At 40.5% G+C, this 16,166-nt stretch overlaps 1 protein-coding gene across 2 annotated transcripts in view; it reads right to left on the bottom strand.

The window, feature by feature from the left end:
* Positions 1–3,441: 3,441 nt before the first annotated feature.
* LOC141436471 (uncharacterized) overlaps positions 3,442–16,166 on the bottom strand; it is a 45,499-nt gene continuing 32,774 nt past the window's right edge. The window contains exons 1-2 of one of the 2 annotated variants that reach the window (XM_074099467.1): positions 8,867–9,194; positions 3,442–6,833 (exon numbers count right to left, since the gene is read on the bottom strand). In XM_074099467.1, coding sequence (XP_073955568.1) covers positions 5,938–6,833; positions 8,867–9,065 — 1,095 coding nt within the window. In that variant the 5' untranslated portion in view covers positions 9,066–9,194 and the 3' untranslated portion in view covers positions 3,442–5,937. Of the gene's footprint in view, positions 6,834–8,866; positions 9,195–16,166 lie in introns of those variants that run through there. The other variant, XM_074099466.1, reaches the window with a different exon arrangement.

Raw genomic sequence — 16,166 nt, 5'->3', positions numbered from 1 at the left:
TTCAAGGGTTTTTGAGGGCATTGGCTGTGATTGAAAGATTAAAAAAAAAAACCTAAATAAACTGCGAGTAGGGTTTACATTACAAAAAAAAACCCGTTTAGATATACTAAAAACCGGCCAAGAGCGTGTCGGACACGCCCAAAATAGGGTTCCGTAGCCATTACGAAAAAATTAAGTAATATTTTTCTAAGGATTTCGTATTTTATACGGAATCTTCCAAGTTTAGGTATATTTTATACCTTAGGCTACTATTTACTCATAAACTACTAATAATTCTCAAGCAAACTTAGCCATTATAGTTTTCCTTGAAAGTTTGATATACTTACTACCATCCTGAATTTTTTCAAATTTTTCCACCCACCGGTTTAGATTTTAGAGGGGGGGGGACGCTCGATTTTTTTGAATGTTTGCACTTTAAAGTTGAATATTTCGCAAACACATCACTGAATCGAAAAATCGGCATAGCAAACCCCTAATGGCTTTAAAAAAACCTATCCAACAATACCCCACACTATAGGGTTGGATGAGAAAAAAAAATCACCCCCCCTTTACGTCGATGGAAGGTGGTACCCTAAAAAATATTTTTTTTTAATTTTGATTGTACCGTTTTGTCGGCATAGTTTACATATATATTCGTGCAAAATTACAGCTTTCTAGCATTGATAGTCCCTGAGCAAAGCCGCGGACGGACAGACAGACAGACATGGTGAAACTATAAGGGTTCCGTTTTTGCCGTTTTGGCTCCGGAACCCTAAAAACGGTATCCAATCATTTGACAACAAACGTTTCAACAAATATTCATTTAACAAACAAAGTTTCACAAACTTTTGTTTCATAAATTAATCGTTTTATAACTACTAACTAACACGTATAATTATGGACTCTGTCTGCAATAAACTGATTTTATTTTTTATTTATTTATTTATAACACTGCATTTCACAAATTGATCATTTCACAAACTCTTTATTTGACAAACTATCATATAACAAATAATTATTTGGCAAACTATTAATTTATTATTTTCGTCATTTGGCAAAACCACGTCTGTCAAATTAACGTTTGGCAAAAAAAAAACGATTAATAAAATGCATCATTTGGTAAACACTTTATTAAAAATAATTAGAAGTGCCTGTAGCACAAGTTGGTTAAGAAATAGGTTAGATCAGGTTAGAACTGAGACCCTATGAAAATCTAACTTCTGCCAGTAAAGTTGGTTCGGTTAGGTTAGAATTGTGACCCTAAAAAAACGAACTGCTGCCAGTACAGTAGGTTAGGTTAGGTTAGAACTGCGACCATAGAAAAACGAACTACTGTCAGTACAGCTATAGTTGGTTAGGTTAGGTTAGAACTGCGACCATAGAAAAACGAACTACTGTCAGTACAGCTAATAGTTGGTTAGGTTAGGTTAGAACTGCGACCTAAAAAGGAGCCACGAGAACCAAATTCTACCAATTTAAATATGTTATGTTATAATAATAATATGCAGTTTGTTAATATTATAAATTCGAAAGTGTGTTTGTATGTTTGTCCGTCTTTCACGTCGAAACGTGATTTTTGGCATGGAGGTAGTTTACGGGCCAGAGAGTGACATGGACCACTTTCTATGCCGGAAAAATGCACAGTTTCCGAGGGGACAGCGCGCGATAACCGAATTCAACGCGGACGAAGCCGCGTGCAAAAGCTAGTAATTTTTAGGGTTCAAAATGGCAAAACGGAACCCTTATAATTCGCCATGTCTGTCTGTCTATCTGTCTGTCTGTATGTCTGTCTGTCTGTCCGTCCGCGGGGGGCGGAGGGGGTGTTTTTTTTTCCTCATCCAACCCTATAGTGTGGGGTATCCTTGGATAGGTTTATTTTTAAACCATTAGCGGTTTGCTAAGACGATTTTTCGATTCAGTGATTTGTTTGCGAAATATTCAACTTTTAAAGTGCAAATTTTCTTTAAAATAGGCCCCCCCCTCTAAAATCTAAACCGGTTGGAAACAAAATCACAATGTAAGTATATCAAACTTACAAGGAAAACTATAACCGCTAAGTTTGTTTGAGAATTATTAGTAGTTTAAGAGTAAATTTGGAAGATTTCGTATTTTATACCTTAGAAAAATATTACTTAATTTTTTCGTAATGTCTACGGAACCCTATTTTGGGCGTGTCCGACACGCTCTTTGCCGGTTTTTTAACTTGATGTTTTGTTAAATAATAACTAGTTTGAAAAATGAGTTGTTTGGGTAAATGACATTTTTTAAATGATGATTTATCACAATGATGTGTTTGTAAAGTGACAGGTTTGTTAAGAGTATATTATTTATCAAATGATCATTTGTGATGAGCAGTTTGTGATATGAAGTGGTTGTGAAATAAGTTTGCGAAATGATCATTATTTTGCTAAACGTTGTTTGCCAAATGATAGTAAACCACTAAAAACGCGTTCAATTAATTGATATACCGCGCCATCTATTGCCAGGGTGCTGTATCTTTTCTAATCGTAGCTAGCAAGCGGCTTAGCCGTTCAAGACGCGAAACGTAGTGAGCCGTTCGAGAAACTTTGGCAGTCAACGAGCTACTAGATGTCGCTGGTGAGGTCTTCAATATGATCAGATTGAAAAATACGCAAGAGGTCGCCTTAGGTAGTTACCACTCGAACAAATCTGCCTCTATCTGGTGATGTTGCCGTGGATCTGTTTACGGCAAAGCCAAAAGAAAGTGTTATGATTTTAGCAGTCTATATAGTATAGCTAGTATGTATGTATGTTTACGTATGTTATACTGTAGTGCCGTAACTTGCGGTGACAATCGATTTGCCATCACGGTCTTGGTAACAGACAAAAAAAATATTCTATAAAAAAATCATTAACATGGAACATTAACATTCTAAGAGTTGTAGGAATATATAATTAGATTAGCAACTTACTTTCAGAACGCAATTTTTTCACGGTGGTGTTTATATAAAACTTATCTAATATCTAGTTGTATAACATTTGTACCGTCGTCAACATACTCATACATCATACGAATGGTGTGTTGGGGCTGTACGAAGAAATTGAACTCGCTGGTTCGTTTGATTTCGAGACCGAGTTTCGACTGTGGTTTTAAGTGTATTTTACCCTTAATTATTAATATGATGATGCGATATTTACTCATTCCCTATTTGTTGCTATACATCGCTCGAGTGCACGCCACTCTAAGTAAATCTTTATTTTGCAAGACTGTTAAACGTTTTGTTACAAATGTTAAAAATACAGACGCTCATTGAAGTGTGCCAATATTCTGTTGTCTCGCTAAAATTAACCAACTTCTGCCCACTTGCCTGCCAAGTGCGTGATTTTAACAAGGAATTTACTTCAAAATAGTTTCTGTATTTCAACTTCTTAATATTTTACTTTTTTTTTGCGTTTTCTATTGATTAGGTTGTTGGGAATGATAATAAATACAAAAGTCAATTTCAAGTTTTCAACAATTTGTATTTTCGCACCTTAGGTGGTCTCATATTAAATAAAAAATTTCTTTTTCTCTTATATACACATTAAATCCAAATTTAGTCAGAGTGTATTTACAAATATATTAAATAGAATTTAGTAAAAATTAGTGAGATTTAACAATACCTAGTTACATACTTAAAACTATATCTTAGAACATCAACAACATCTTTCACGCCGGTGAAATATATATATATTTACGATAGCTTAAATTATAAAACATAGGTACACAAAATTCGTAAAGAATTCGTTCTCATTCACTATCGAGTGAACACCACAATGTAGTCCGTCGTAATCCTCTGGGTCGGGTCGGCAGCAATAGCAACGCGGACGCGAACGCATCCAAACACCGTATATCAATAACTTTAACGCGATGCAACATTACGTAAATGTGTAAGAATTTAGTCTTCTCCGTTTCAATTGTCACTCATTTGACTAACATGATTACTCTTTATTAATACCTATCTACTCTAGCCTTGTCTATCGGAGACACGGTCTCGCCTATAACAGTAAAAACGTTAGGTATAACTCGAACACCTCTCGTCGTGTAAATGGCCGCGCGCGAGGGCCCGCGGCCGTCGCGACGCGTCGGGAACGGTGCCTTGTATCGCGTCTCACATTTCACTATACGACAATGTCTATGACAATTCGAAAAAATTCAATCAATTTTAGTCCAATGAAAAGTTTGATGTCCCGTATTTGCAAATAGAAAAAAAAAACAGTGTAAGCGCAAGAATTAGTAATATTATTGTCAGTTATACTAAATTCATAACGATCGACATTACTTAAGGGCCACCCTGTTGTGCGGTGAAATGCTATCTAAATCTTTGTCGGTTTGTTTCGTTTCTTTATAATTGCACTATTGTGTTCATCGATTACTCCTATACTCGTAGACGCGCGATGACTAACATATTATTTAATGACTCTATGATACTAGTGTTTTTAACAGTAGGTATAGGGTATCATAAGTCGAAGGCAATTTCATAAACTCTCGTTCTCACTTTATATGATATCTAAAGGCTATTTGTGCTTAATTTTGTACTTTAAAGAAAATCTAATAATTCAGTTACAACTATGACTCGAGAACTGAAACGTGGATTGCGCGGCCGGCGTGGCCAACCGAGACTGCGGAACAATCAACATAATCACAGTACTGAAGCCTACACTGTAGAATAACTTATCTACGCGTTATATTAACTATACAAAAACCTATGAGTATTATAAATAAGGGGCGCTGTATTTGAATTAATTAATATTGATTAAGAGATCATAATTTAACGCTATACACTATTCTCGTCCCTAGATAAGTCTATAATACGAACATTAAAAGAAATATATGCCACTGGGAAAAAACGGAGGATAGAACAGAATGAGTCTAGCCAAATGCGTGGAAAGTAGTACGTCCAGACGGCGGACAAGCATTAGCGGGGACTGTTACCTCGAGAACAAGCGGAATTGAGCAAACATTGTTAAATTAAATTGTTTGAGCAAGAAGACTCGGCAGCAGCTCTCGAAATTGTACCACGAGCTTACGACAGATAAAAGCTCTGAAATATATATCTATAAAACAGCGTTAGATATGGCAGATGGAATTCTCATGCCCATATCTTCGACTAGAAAATATAAAACAAAAAATTATATTTATCACGTAATCAGCAGTCGTGTTACACTTAGTATTAAACAATAAGTGCAGTGGCACGTTGTAAAGTTAAATTAATGGCACAGTTTCACGTTAGTTTCGTCAAGTACAAGAATATTAAACATACAACACTTAAGTTAGGTAGTCGCGGTCAGAGAAGGTTCACCACCTGATTCCTTCGACAAAACTATTCATTTAGCACCTACCTTAATGGTAGGTCGATTGCTACACCTGTATTTTAATTTTGGCAATTTTTATATCTGTCGTGTGAGGTAAGTAAACTTTTTCTAACCTTGGTCGTACCTGTGGATAGGCGCATTACGTATCACTTCTCAACGCTCACTATATAATACTTAAAACGAGCACGGCGTCGTCCACGCAGCAGACAACACTAGCTTAGCTACAGAATCGTCTGACAGAAGATATGTTAAATTAGGTCGCATGACTGAAGCTCCGGACGCTGTTTGCAGAGAAGCGCGCACTACTCGGACACTTTAGGCCACATCGCTTCGTATCTTTGTTCCCAGTCGATTTCATTCAATTAGCCTATCTAAATAAAAATAAATACATCGAGCTGATCGTCTCCTATCGTATCAATTACAAACATGTATAAAAAGATATATAAATTTCAATGAATTTACATATGTAGAGTTAATAAAGCTTCGTTAAAGACAATTCTTACACCTAAGCGATGAAGTTATTTGATAACTTCAACGTGAAAGTAAGAGTTCAATCTTGGGCGGGGTCCTTGTCACTGCCGTCAGCGGCGTCACTGGCGTCACTGGCGTCACTGGCGTCGCCGGCGGCAGCGGGGGCGGCGGCTAGAGCGACGCGTGCGGCTCGGGCGCGCCGCCGCGCTCGCGCTTCAGCCGCTGCTTGAGGTGCACCTTGGCGTGCCGTTTCTTTTCGTCGGAGCGCGCGAACTTGCGGCCGCAGACGTCGCAGGCGAAGGGCTTCTCGCCCGTGTGCGTGCGCACGTGCGTCGTGAGGTGGTCCGAGCGGCTGAAGGAGCGCATGCAGATGCGGCATTGGAACGGCTTCTGGCCCGTGTGGATGCGGATGTGCCGCGTCAGCTCGTCCGAGCGCGAGAAGCGCCGGTCGCAGCCGTCCACGGGGCACGCGTACGGCCGCTCGTGCACGGGCGTCTTGCTGGGCCGGTTGGGGTACTTGCGCGGCTTGACGGCCACCAGCCGCAGCGGCTGCGCGCTCTGCTGGTACACCTGCGACAGGATCTCGTGGCCCTTGCTGGTGGAGGGGTTGTACTCGGCGAGCTGCACGGGCCGGTCGCTGGGCGGCGCGGGGTACGGCTCGCGCTTGGGCAGGCCGGAGGGGCCGGGCGCGGGCTGCGGCGCCGGCTGGTACTCTTGCTCCCAGTGCTGCTGCGCGCGGTACTCGCAGGGCGCGGGGCAGGAGAGCTGCGGCTGCGCGCAGTAGGCGGGCTGGCAGTCGGGCGGCGGTAGCAGGTCGACGCGCTCCTCGTACTCGGGGAAGTAGCTCTTGTCGCCGGGGCCGGGGCCGGGCGGCAGCAGCCACTGCAGCGGCGGGCTGGGCGCGCGCTTGCCCGCGCCGCCCGCGCCCGGCGCCGGCCCGTATAGCGACGCGCTCGCGCTGGACGCGTTGCTGGCCTCTTCGGCGCGCGCGCCCGGCGACAGCGACGCCTCGTGCTTGTGCCGCCGCGGCGAGCAGCCCAGCGATAACTCATCGCCTGGCAGAGTACCTGCAACAACAGACGTCTTGTTTATTTGATGCTCTTACATTACGTAATTGCGTACAGGTACTTAACGTCGAGCTTGCGATGTGACGAATTCGAACGTTTGTTTTGTAAATTAGGTAACGCCTGGGGACTGGTAACGTGTGTAAAGTTTGGATGTGTTTGTGATGTTTCGACAGCAGTTTCGCTATATTTAGCAAATAACCTGTAGAAAATTTTACAGTGTCGTGCTCCAATTAAAGCGTTAAATAAAGTCGATGGATTACGACGTTAAATAAATTGCACAAACGGTTTAACTTTAAGCTGTTACTTATTGCCGTAACATTACCTACTTTTCTATTACCTTTATAGGTAGGTCCTATATAGTTTCTATATTATCTTAAACACGCTTAGTTAACTAGGTAGATACCTAATTATTAAACGCTTCCTAAACAAGCTATAGCTTGAGCTTGAACCATTTAATCCGTAAAATTTCGTGCTTATATTCGCGCTTTAGTAATTGTTTTTAACGACTGTTAGGTAATTGAGTGAGAATTTGCTGTCTGCTGACCTTAAATTTTTCGTACACTTAATTTTTATGTAACTTTTTTGTTTACCATTCCTTCTTCATTGTACTGTATTATTTATATTAGGTTTCGGTAATTTAAACGATAATAAAGAAAATAATCATAAAATAAGGATATCTAAAAACTAATTATATTTATACATTTGACGCACTTTACGAAATAAAGTTTAAACGGATTCCGTCGGCAAAGCTGATTTCACCTAGGGATGAAATTTTTATAACGTTCAAGTTTGAAAAGAATCCACTGAATTTAATTTAAGATATGCTCTACATAGAAACGAAATTAATAAATGTTCGAATTGTTTTATAATTTGTACTAATCAAAATCGTGATTTACAGGTGTTCATAATATTAATTTTCCGTACCTATAACTCGAATATCTTAAGCGCAATCAAAATCACAAGTTAACTATTTAAAAAATATACACCTATATAAAATTTTGCTATCACTACGCTAACATTGCTTGTTTTGTTATTTGTTTGTATCGTACCCGTTAGGATTGCGAGCGGAAGGCTGATAAAGCAGGATGCTGCCGATAGTCCGGGCCGTATCGGCCTATCTCGGACACAGCTCTACCGTCGCGCCGTTAACACGTCTGACCGTCAAATTTCACATCCTAATCGTAAATTCTTGTCGCGGCAAATACAGCCACCGGTCAACTTCTAAAAGTTACTGTTAGATTGCTATAAGATTCTTATTAGTACCTACATAATCGGTGAATAATAAGATTTGGCTCTATCATTAAATAAAATAAAACAGAAATTAAATAAAAAGGTGGGAAACATTAGTTAAAATGCAAATTTTTTTTTGATTTTTTCTAAGTAAAGTAAAACTCTTTATTTGTAAACAAAAGAAAGTCAATAGCTAATTATTTATTTTATATTTATCCGTTGCTTAGCTCCTACCCATAACACAAGCTTTGCTAAGCTTACTTTGAGACTAGGGCAATTGGTGTGAATTGTCCCGTGATATTTATTTATTTACATTTATTATATTTTATTGACTTGAATGAAATATTTATTGTATTAGGTAAACTAGCAAATATAAAGTCAAGCTTTTTTATTTAAAAAAGAAGTCCGTGGCTGCAAATCAAAATCTCCAAATAATCTAATATTCACCCGATCCCAAAGGGACTGAAGCCGTCAAACCAAACGTTTAACTTCACATCTACACTGTCACAGAGTTCACGATCACAGATTGTTACGAAGGAAGGCAGACAGGGCAGAGAGCCGATTCACAACTAGAGCTTCATTCAACGACGCGTATCGATCTGGCACAGAATACTAACTTTCAGTTTCACATAAGTTAGAACACTCGAAACTTCGACCCGACACGAATTTAATTGATAAAACTATAGCGAAAAATAGTGATTGAAGGGCGGCGAAGGACGATGAAGGAAATCGCATTGTTTATTTACAACGTTATCGGTCGCGCCGGCGGAGGCGATCCGCCTACGGTACGGTTGCGGTCGCACCTGAGATAGGCGGGGGTTCCAGCAGGCTCGGGAAGAACGCGGGCAGGTCGGAGGTGGTGACCGGCGTGTTGAGGTCTGCGGGCATGTGCCCGTGCGGCGGGGCGGGCGCCAGCTTGAGCGCGCAGTCGAAGCCCAGCGCGCCCACGTCCGACAGCGACAGCAGGTGCGCGCCGGCCAGCGGCTCGGCGTCGGCGCCCATGCCGTCCGGCACCACCTGCTCCTCGGCCCACTGGCCGAGTGGGATCACAAACAGCGCCAGCGTGGAGCGACCGTCGCGCGGCCGGTACGAAGGGGACTGGCTCCGCGCGACCCCGCGCCGCAGTTTTATCAATGGAGTCGCGGTCCCATATTCGGTAGCGGCGCGCGCCGCTCCGCCAATCGCGCGCCGGCGCCCCCTCTGCTGACGTCACCGCCCGCTCCGCCCACCGCCCGCGCCTCCCCTCGCCCGCCGACCGCCGACCGCCGACCGCAGAAGCCTGATTCCGTCTTCCTAGGGCGCTTCATTCAACTTCACCGGATGGGGCTCTGATTTCGGTTGTCCCATTTTTGGGATACGTATGGCTTTTGCGTATTTGTTTAATATATAGGACATTTCTTTTTTCTTCCTGTTTTTTTTTAAAAAAAAAGTTCTCTAATGGAGACCGCGGATTGGCAAGCGCAGCGTAGGACGTCCACCAACATGATGGACGGATGACCTGGTTAAAGCCGCGGGTTCGCAGTGGATGCAGGCCGCTGCCAACCGAAGCAACTGGAGGTCTATGGGGGAGGCCTATGTCCAACAGTGGACGTCCTACGGCTGAGATGATGATGATGATGCAGTATTAAAATTAAGTATTCTATTGTAAGTTTGAGTTTGAGATTTGTAGGTATGTTCTAACGTTTTTATTTAAAATAGGTACAATGAAAACTAAAATAATACTTCTTTTTTCATGGGCATCATCCCATTTAATTTTTAAGTTATTTTATTTAATTTAACACACATTATATTTACGAGTATGTATAAATTTAATTACGTAAAAAAAGACCTAAAGTCCAAAAGAACTAAAGATTGCGTATATAGTAGGTAGGTGCCTACACGAGTACCTATATAAATATGAACTTATCCAATCCAACGCTACAAAAATATACATGTAAGTACCACAAACTCTTACACACAAGATGTACCGAAACCTACAAATAAATGTCGACCTCGACTAGGAATAATATTTTTTGTGTGACAACATATGTAACTACTAGGTAGCCGTTACCCGCGACTCCGTCCGCGTAGTTTTTGTTTTTCGCTATCCCGCGGGAACTATGCAATTTTCCGGGAAAGATAGATTGATAGAAAACTTTATTCAAATTAAGTTAATAAAACCTGCTTTAACATTTAAAAAAACCGCATTCAAATCGGTCCACCTGTTTCAGGGCTACGGTGCCACAGACATCGACACACATAGCGGTTAAACTTACAACACCCCTCTTTTTGCGTCGTGGGTTAATAAAATAGGATATGACATAGGATATAAACTATCCTATTCTTTCCGGGACTCAAACGTTTCGTTTCGTTTTCGTCTAATTCGGTTCAGCGGTTTACACGTGATTGAGTAACAAACATCCAAACATCTTCACAAACTGTCACATTTATAATATTAGTAGGATCATTAAATTTAGATAAAAATAATTGATTGTTTAATTTTAACAAATAAACATTTATTTATTTATTTATTTCTTTGTTACTCGACATAATGTCAGTGATAATTATAATTGTCACATTCAATTGGTGAAATAGGGGCCAGTGCTAGTCGTACTCTATCGTACAACTGTAACAAAGAAAAAAAAACTTGATGGCTTTTTTCTCGATATTAATTTTTGAAAATAAAAAAATACTGTAAATGGTAAGTACTCTAGTTAATGAGCCTTAAAAAATCACTTGCATCACCATTGGGTAGAATATTTTTTTTACCCACTGATGGACTCTCCGGGTTGTCCAGAAATTAATTTATCTCATAAATATACTTACCTACCTAGGTACATCGAGATTCCGAGATTCTACACTGAACACGACTTTTCGATTTAACTCGAAAATTCGTTTTAAAGTGTATTTATAATAATTTTATACAGGTGATTCAGGAGACGTGAGCAGGAGCATCCCCCGGACTCAGTTAGTTAAGGCACAGAATAAGTACTAGTGCAGGTGGTTAAGGCTACAATATCGTACCAGTATTAGTGAGATTAACTTTTTTTTTAATTTTGCGAACAAAAAGTATTAAATTATTTACAAAGTGCATGGTCACTCGTGTTATTAAAAGTGTAGGGTTTTACAAAAATATAATTGTGTACGATCCATTATCAATAGAATAAGATGGTGTAGGGTTGGTCCCTCACGTCTCCCGAATCACCCCATACCTAGTTATTCAACAGTTGGAATAAAGAAGTTGTGCTAGTCTAATGATTTGACCTATGTCCTCTCAAGCTCATAGGGCCATGGGTTCGAGCCTGGGTTCATTCCTCAGTTCTTTTTGAGTTACGTGATTTACGGCGAAGGAATACATCACGAGGAAACATGCACACACGTGCGAAAAAAATCAATGATGTGCGTAAAGTTCCCAATCCACACAGGACCCGCGTGGGAAATAGGTACGGCCCGACCACGATTTTGAGATAAGGCCTGTGCCCTGCAAGTGTGACGTGAGATGAAATGAGATTGAACTGTTGGTATTTCTCCTATAAAGTTAGAGCACTTAATTTTAGTGCCACGCCCCGTTAGATGTTAAGGCCCGGTTCACATTATTCCAATAATACCGTTCCAGTAGTGATACATTGCGGGGTCACAATCCAAACGAGTTGCACAAGATCGATCTACTGGAATACTGTGAACCGGGCATTATATCCGCAATAAACTGTAAGTAAATGATTCGAGATGCAAAGTTAGGAACGTACGTACCTACCTATCCTACCCATAGAGATACCACGCTCTATAAATTTATAATAAATCAGAATGGGACAACATGAAAGATTCCATATCGTGCAAATAAAATTGGTGCCCCAAAACAGGGTCTTCTACGAATGAAGCTAAAGTTAAAAAGGTAATTTTACAGTAGTTGTAATTATTTTCCATTCAAATTTTTCCTGCACTAAACATATAATAATTGGTTTCCGAAATCATTTAACTCATGACATGACAAAATTCCGCTAAAGAAGGAACAAACTATTTTTTAAACAGTTACCCATCTCTGTCAAGTCCTGCTTAACGGGAGGTCTTTGTATCGGGGAACAAGGTCAGCCACAGCCAGGTCAAGTAGGTCAGCCTACTGTTTATCCACTCTTTCATACAAAATGTTAGGTTGCCTTGATCTTGTTCGCGCGAGTGGCAGGTCACGGCGCCCACTCGCGAGCCCACACAGTGACCACAACTCGTGTTGACACAATAAGGCTGCACGCAGGTAAACATTGTAAAAATTAACGGCTCCCGTTGATTGCAGGCTATCGGGAACGGTACTGGCCCACCCAAGGGACAAGAGTATACTAATCATCAACGACCACTTGTTATGCATAATTATAATTGAGAGCGGACATTGGTAATTAGTTTAGCTTAGTTCTAAAGTTGGGGCTTTTGGAACCGTTTCGTTCGACGTACCGGGGTCCTGATGGCTCGTCACGGCTTAATGAAATTTCATTTTTGGTCCTCAAAATAAGAGTTAGGTACCTACACGTAGATACCTATACTTTTTCTTAAATGATTTGTAGGTATTTTTTGTTATAGTAGCTGCCTACTTGTTGAAGAGTTTCCATATTTAGATAACGCACACATTTCACATGAACGGTCTAACCTTAATTTAAAGGTGTGATCACTTACACGTGATCAAACAAGCAGCGAGCTGCATAATGCAAGGCTCTGCGGGCGTTTTCGCGCGCGACTGCGGCGCGTGCGGTGCTTGCGGTCTGGGCACCCCCCGGCGGCACTCGAGACACGCCGACGCCTGATCGGGCCCACATGCAGCCACTAACCCAATTATCGCGTAACGGAGACGATAAAGAAAAATAACAAACCCACGATTTCACTGCGGTCTAATTATAGCGCGCTATTTGTGGGTGCGCGGGCGCAGGCGGCATAGCGTGGCCGCGATGTCAGGGCTATTCCTGGCCGTCAGCTGACGCTCCCGCGCCGCGCGCCCGCTCGTAAACACCACGCAACCGATTGACGTAAAATGCGAACAATTGCGCTTTCAGCAGGTGAATCACTAGATGAAAACGTCCCTGTGTAAAACGCTCTATATTTAACTTGACTGCTTTTGGTTCGGAGGCGGGGTGCTATTTCCACTCGTTACTTCAATGACCGCCGTCTATTTCGATCACGCGGTTATTCATATCTAGTTGGCTCGTTATTAATGTTTAATGCGTAAACAAGTCAAGGGGTATTGTTGTGATTTGTGAAGTGTATATATGTCTTAGTTTAAATAATGTTTCTGATTTTCGGTTGATGTGGTGAATGTTCATTCATTTCATTCAATTAGACACTTTATTTGTCAGCAACGACAAAATAAGACCCTAACCAGCTTTTTTTCGTAAAAAAATATTGTCTGAGATTAACTCAGGACAGGAGTAGAAGTATAGTTAATACTGTTCCAGAAAAAAGTTGTTTTTATGTTATGTTATGCTACAAAATATTTTCGAATGCACTCCAACCGTCGATATTTTTCTTTCTCCGTGACGTAGATAATATTTGACGGCACGCAACGTGTAGTTCATCACAACTCGGTAGCTTGACCGATGGGTCAATTAACATTCGGTTCGTGAGTCACACGGTGACACGGGTTGCCGAGTTCTTGAATGAGTTTTGTACAAACAGTGTTGTTGTGTTGTGGCGGCTCCCACGGCCGGCGCCGGCGCCGATGACTCCAGTGGGTGGACGCGGCCAACGGTTCTTGCGAGTACGCAACGTTGCTAGCGATCCTGTGCGCGGGCGATTGACGAAACGGTAACGGATTGGCACAGTTATTATGAAAAATATAATAGGTATAGTTAGCTTGGCGATTTTTTTTATAACTGTGCGGTGTTAGTGGAACAAATTGACAAGGATGGGTTACGAATAGGATTTTATTTGTGGAAATTCAAAAATTTTGGTGAAAAGAAATAAAACGTAAATAAAGTAGAGGTACTTAATATTATTTGTCTGTTTATTTTTCATATATTTCTTAGTTCGACCTTTCAACCGCCGATTCTTCTTACGTATTATTGGCGAAAGGGAAAATATATTATTTTTTGTTCGCAAACATTAGCTTTATTAGAATTATTAAGCGCTTATTTGCTTTTTTCAGAAAATTCCAGCTCTATTTTCCGACTTAGTAAAGCTAAGACAATGTGAGTTTAGGGCAGATCTCGTATTTATGCATCTTGCTTTTTGCTTCCTATGCCTACTGACCTAGGCTTTGAATTAAGTTGTTTATAATATTTTCACTGTGGTTTCCAAATTCGCCACCCCTATTTGTAGGTAGTAAAGCGGCAATTACACTGCGTCGTTCACCTAATGCGGTCACCGAATTTGTTTCAAACTACTTCGGCGAACGAACGTCGTCTTTACATTAGTATGTCCGTCTACTACGGCGGCCTTATTAAGGCGGTGGCAGCTGTCGCTCGCCGAATGCGGCCGACTCGACTACCGTGTTCTTTACACTTTTGCGGTCGCCGCATGCAGCATGCGGCGAACGACTCAGTGCAATTGCCGCTTAAGTATGAATCATTCCGTAAGAATACAAGTCGTATAGAGTCGTTTTTATTTTTAGCACCAGGTACTCATGGCACTCGGCAGCGTAAGCGCAAGTGCTGCTAATGCTAACAATACCCGTGTTGCAAACGGTCACGATGCCAATAGCGGTTTAGAATAGAATACTGCTTTAAATAATATTTCATTTACGACTAGCAATTTGGATTATAAATGCACAATAACAGTTAGTAGAGCAAAAAACTTATATAATACGTTATTCGCAACTGGGCTGCGTGTTGGCCTAAAATTATATTAAATGAGAAACAAGCGATTTAATTTCTCGGATATCTAAATTGGTACCTACTTAGTTCCAAATTTGTTAGCCGACGAAAAAAAACGGAGGAGGTTCTCAAGGCGGCGATCACGCATAACTTTTAACAGAGTAGTCCGATTTTGATACCTAATTATTTTTTTATTGGATAGGGTATACCTTGAAGTTGGTATTATATAAATTTGGAAAAAAGAATAAACCCAAGGGTGGGAAAAATGTATAAAATAAAAGAAAGCAAAATAATAGATTGTTCAACAAGGGACTAAAATAAACCATGACACGATATGTTTATCTATCTATGTTTAGTTCGAGTGGCATTATGGTTGTTTAGTCTCGCGTTAAACACTACTTTTCACTTTGAATGCGAGGAAAAAAAACTAATTTCTGTTCAAAATTAAAATATTACTTTTTAAAAACGTACGCTCGACTAATAGACAGGCAATCTGTTCAAAATTCAAATAGCAAAAAAAATTGTTGCGCGGTTTTTTATTTTCTTTTATTATTTACTAGCGTTTACCCGCGGCTTCGCACGCGCAAATCTTTAGATACAGCAGTTGATTTGAAATTCTGGGAATGTATTAAATTCTCGTGGGAATTCCCTAAAATTACACCGTGGATTTCATTGACGTTACAAAAAACACCCATGCCAAATTTCATGACTCTAAACCCAGCCGTTGTTATTTTGAAATTTTATCCCTATCCCGTGGGAATATCGGGATAAAAAGTAGCCTTTGTGTTATTCCAGATATCTAGATACCAAATTTCATGGCTCTAAACCCAGTGGTTATTAGTTCGAGATTTTATCCCTATCCCGTGGGAACATCGGGATAAAAAGTAGCCTTTGTGTTATTCCAGATGTCCAGCTACCTATATACTAAATTTCATGACTCTAAGCCTAGCGGTGGTTATTTAGAGATTTCATCCCTATCCCGTGGGAATATCGGGATAAAAAGTATCCTATGTTTTAATCCAGGTTATAAACTAACTTTTCTGCCAAATTTAATCCAAATCTGTCCAGCCGTTTCAGCGTGAAGAAGTAACAAACATACTCACTCACTCACAAACTTTCACATTTATAATATTAGTAAGGAAGTTGGATGAAGTGACGCTTTAAAAGCTTGCATATCTAGCCAACAGTTTGAAAATTGAAAACTATTTTAAAACTGATTGGGCTATGCATAATAAAATGAATGAATCCTTAATACAATTGAATAGATTCATATTTGTAATCATTAATTGTTTCACGAAATTAAATCGTGGACTTTTTTAAATATTTATGCACA

Source organism: Choristoneura fumiferana, chromosome 16 (assembly GCF_025370935.1).
Source record: "Choristoneura fumiferana chromosome 16, NRCan_CFum_1, whole genome shotgun sequence".
Lineage (NCBI taxonomy): Eukaryota > Metazoa > Arthropoda > Insecta > Lepidoptera > Tortricidae > Choristoneura > Choristoneura fumiferana.
Note: the sequence above shows the minus strand (reverse complement) of the source record. Positions and strands in the feature narration are given on the sequence as shown.